The sequence below is a fragment of the Lipotes vexillifer genome, unplaced genomic scaffold, assembly GCF_000442215.2.
Source record: "Lipotes vexillifer unplaced genomic scaffold, Lipotes_vexillifer_v1.1 scaffold524, whole genome shotgun sequence".
Lineage (NCBI taxonomy): Eukaryota > Metazoa > Chordata > Mammalia > Artiodactyla > Lipotidae > Lipotes > Lipotes vexillifer.
This window is the reverse complement of record NW_006774722.1, coordinates 1128990-1132782: the sequence shown is the minus strand read 5'-3', so window position 1 is coordinate 1132782 and position 3793 is coordinate 1128990. Positions and strand designations below refer to the sequence as shown.

The 3793-nt window shown below is 43.2% G+C and overlaps 1 protein-coding gene across 1 annotated transcript in view; it reads left to right on the top strand.

Moving 5' to 3' along the window:
* The window catches only part of LOC103088246 (putative serine/threonine-protein phosphatase 4 regulatory subunit 1-like), a 53215-nt gene that overhangs the window by 47067 nt on the left and 2355 nt on the right, over positions 1-3793 (top strand). The window contains 1 exon segment of the mRNA XM_082930854.1: positions 668-779. Within this exon segment, the coding sequence (XP_082786980.1) occupies positions 668-779 (112 nt within the window).

Below are 3793 nucleotides of genomic sequence, written 5' to 3'. Positions count from 1 at the left end.
CAGGCTCCGGACGCGCAGGCTCAGCGGCCATGGCTCACGGGCCCAGCCGCTCCGCGGCACGTGGGATCTTCCCGGACCGGGGCACGAACCCGCGTCCCCTGCATCGGCAGGCGGAGTCTCAACCACTGCGCCACCAGGGAAGCCCTATGGTTAGGTTTTAATGGTATTAACTTTGTGGTCAGTCAGAAAAAGTTTATACCCCAACCTAGTCAGTTATTTTAAGCCTGAACAGGACTTGATATAAGACTGTGTCCCTTGTATAGTTCACGTCTACACCACATATTCGGGAGAACATCTCATCTCCTGCCCTGCGTATCCTACTTTGTTGCCACTTCCCTCCCATCCTCCACCCCATCTGGCCAGCAACCTGCCCCCCCCTTCCTGTGTTCTGTGTTGCCAATTCTTTTGTACTGGAGGGAAGAAAAGATAATATTAAAAGACTTTTAGTTATACTTGAAAAAATATGCATGCCTATTCTTAGAAGTTTGTCTTTAAAATTTAGGAAATACTCTGATTCAAGCAATTTTATCATTTTAAAGGACTTACTCTATGAAAAATGGTTTATTGTCCTGAGACGTGGTTTAAAAAAAAAACAAACAAACCAGAGTATGTTTTTGAACACAGTTCACGGCACATGCGATTCAATTTCATGTCCTTTTCTCTTTAGTGTATTTTAGAAATGCCGGTAACCCTCATCTTGAAGTCGTTGAACAGACTGTCTTAGCTTTGCAGTGCGACCGGGACCAAGATGTTTCCTTTTTTGCCATCCTAGAACCAAAGTGGTGGAATAGTGTAGACAATACCATGCTAGAAAACCAGAATTAACCAGTCTGTGATCACTCACAATCTGGTCATTTCATGTGTGGCATATGCTGCTCACCATACCTTGAAGGGGAACTGATTGTATCATACCTGCCCAGGGAGGACAGATTTCTGAAACTCTGATGTTGTGTGCTCAGATGACCCCTTTCCCATCTGCACTCACGGGAACTACTGCTGGGACGGGCAGGAGTACCAGGTGGCCCAGCCTGTGCTGCGCTTCTGTGCCCCTGCCTGCCTGATCAGGAAATCTGTGAAAAAGGCTGTAGAGCCAGGTGGCTCACTGAGGGTGGCGGGGGGACCTCCATGGCATCAGACGGCCTGTGAGCGGTTTGTTTTCTCTATTACAGACTGTATTATTTAACCCCCAGCCAACACCTCCCCCCCAAAAATAAAGTACATTATTAGAAGCTTTTAAGTCTTTGATAGACTTGTATATTTGGCTTCCCTCATGCTTTCCTATAAAATATAGTTTATGGTATTATTTTTAACTGAAATACTGTACATATGTAAATAACTCTTGACAGGTAGAAAATATATTGACGTTAAGATTAGCCTCCTGTCAGTGAACAGAACAAACACATCATTTAAATTTATGCTCCACTTTGAGTTGCTGCAAATATAGCCCAATTTGTTTACTTTTGAAAAATGTGATAGTTAAAGAAATCTACTAAAGACTGATTTATGGCAGTCTTTCTAATATTGTACTTTTGTTGTAAACTGTACTCAGAACTTTTCCTCAAGCACTCACTCCCTCCTCTTCCTGCAGGAACTGTTTCCGTAAAGATAGGTACGGGCCTTTGATAGAGGCATAAAGCAGAAAGATTTTCATTCTTATATGGATATATTATCATTTGTTTAAGAACTTGGGGGTGGGGGGAAATTGATCACTGAGGTGCATGGATATTGACTTTATATCTGATGCTTTAGAATCTTAACAAAAAATAGGAAATCATAGTTCTGATCACTCTATGTAGTTGGCCACAAATACCAGTGATTTGGGAGGTTAAATTATGATACTCTTCAAATCTAAGTACACAGGACTTAGATTTCGTGCTTTTAAAATTTAGACTAAGGGAAAGATACTCTAGAATTTAAACAGGTTTTGCATTAATTAATAACTCAAGGCTCTATAAACAGTTGATTAAATTCTGCATACATGTTTGCTGAAGTTATTTTTCTTGTTTCTATTTGTATCTTCTCAAAGCCAAGCATAAGGGAAGGAAAGAGCTGCCCACTTGGGGTCCCAGAGCTATAGCTGCAAAGGGCGCGCCAGCTGTCTCCATTCTTCCCTTGGATCTTTTTCTTATCTTTCTTTTCTTTTTTTTAAAAGATAAAATTTCTGGAGCTATATATTGAATTTCCTGGTATACAGGATGTTTTCCCCTCCCCCAAATTCCACTGGGCTGACTCTTTAAAAAGAAAGGAAGGAATCTATACCGTGCCAAAGAAAATAAGGCACATGTATGAGAATTTCACATTGCAACCCAGGATAGCATTTTGACAACTTCAGCAAAGAGTGAAGTTAATACATTGGAGACTACACATTGAGAAAAAAAAAAAATCAATCTATCTTGTATTTAGTACTTGCCTAAAGTAAATGGATGGAGGTATTGTTTTGCTTCAGTAACAAGCAATTTTTAATTTATTTTTATTGCCTAGAAATTGAGCTTATCATGTTAAAATCTGTTGATCTAGCAGCAAGTAGAATTACCCAACTGGAATCTTGTATTCTGTGCAGAGCTTCACTTTCCATGAAGGAAAAAACAAATCAGTTGGTGTTGTGATGTGTAGGATTTGCCTGCTGAATCAGATGTGCTGGTAGAGATTTGTTGAGACTGTTTGGTAAATAATCTAATCTTTAAATTTTCAGTTTATGTGTTAAAATTCTTCTGTAATTTAATATGAATGCCTTTCCAGTGGAAAGCTATTTTTATGACTAACTTCTCTGCAAAAAGTATGTTGAAAGCTTGCATTTTATTCTTCGTTGGTAACCACTGAGATTTTTCTAAGCTTGTTCTGGTTGCCCTTGCTGTTCTCTCCTGTAGCTTCTCCACCAGTTTAGGTCTTCACGTATTAATTGTTCTTAGGTGCAGTGTTGAGCGTCTGTGATTTGACCACTGAAGGTAATCTTCCTGTTTTCTTGAGCACTCGGCCTCCTCCGGTGAATTAATGGAAAAGCACGAGATAGTTTCTCACCGGTACAGCTGCCTTGAAAGGCATCTCAACAATAGAACCATCTCAGCTTTTCCCCAAGTGGACATTTCCTCCTTGCTAAGTGTTTTCATTAGCACCTTTCTCACTTCAAGAATTCGAGAACGTTTTCAACATGGACGGATTTTGATGTAGCTTTGCAAATTTTCAGGAAGGTCTGTCTCCCACTTCCGGAGTGGCCAAGTATCAGGTTTTTTCACTGTCAAGTTGGGCCCAGAACGGCTTGAAAGGGGTCATATTTCTGCAATGTTGGTTTTTTCCTTCATGCCAAGAAATAACGATTTTTAAGCATGGCACTTTACCACCCTCTGTAGACGACGCATGCAAAGATGATTTAGAGCATTATTCACGCATAATTCCTACAGGTAGTTGGCCCTGAATTGTGCAACGATTGTATTTTAAACAGACATGGAGAGGAGGTCACAGTTGCCTAACAACGGCCACGAGCCGCCTCGTCTTCCAGGTTCAAGGAACTGAAGGAGAGAGCAGCTCGGAAGCGGCGAGGAGTCGGGGATGCTGGGTCTGCGGGGCGCGCGGCCTCGGCGAGGCCTCTGGTTGGGTCTCAATACATCCTCCCGGTGTTTTAGAAGCGCCCGGGCCCTTTTCCCCTTATCGCAGACGCGTCATCCGCGTCCACGTGGAGCCCCGCCTTGGTTAACGGCGGGCCCGTCGGCCCACTGCGGGCGCTGGGGGCTCGGCTGTCCCGGAGGGGCCGCCGCGGCGGGGCGCGGCGATGACGCGCGGCGGGCTGGGCGGCGGC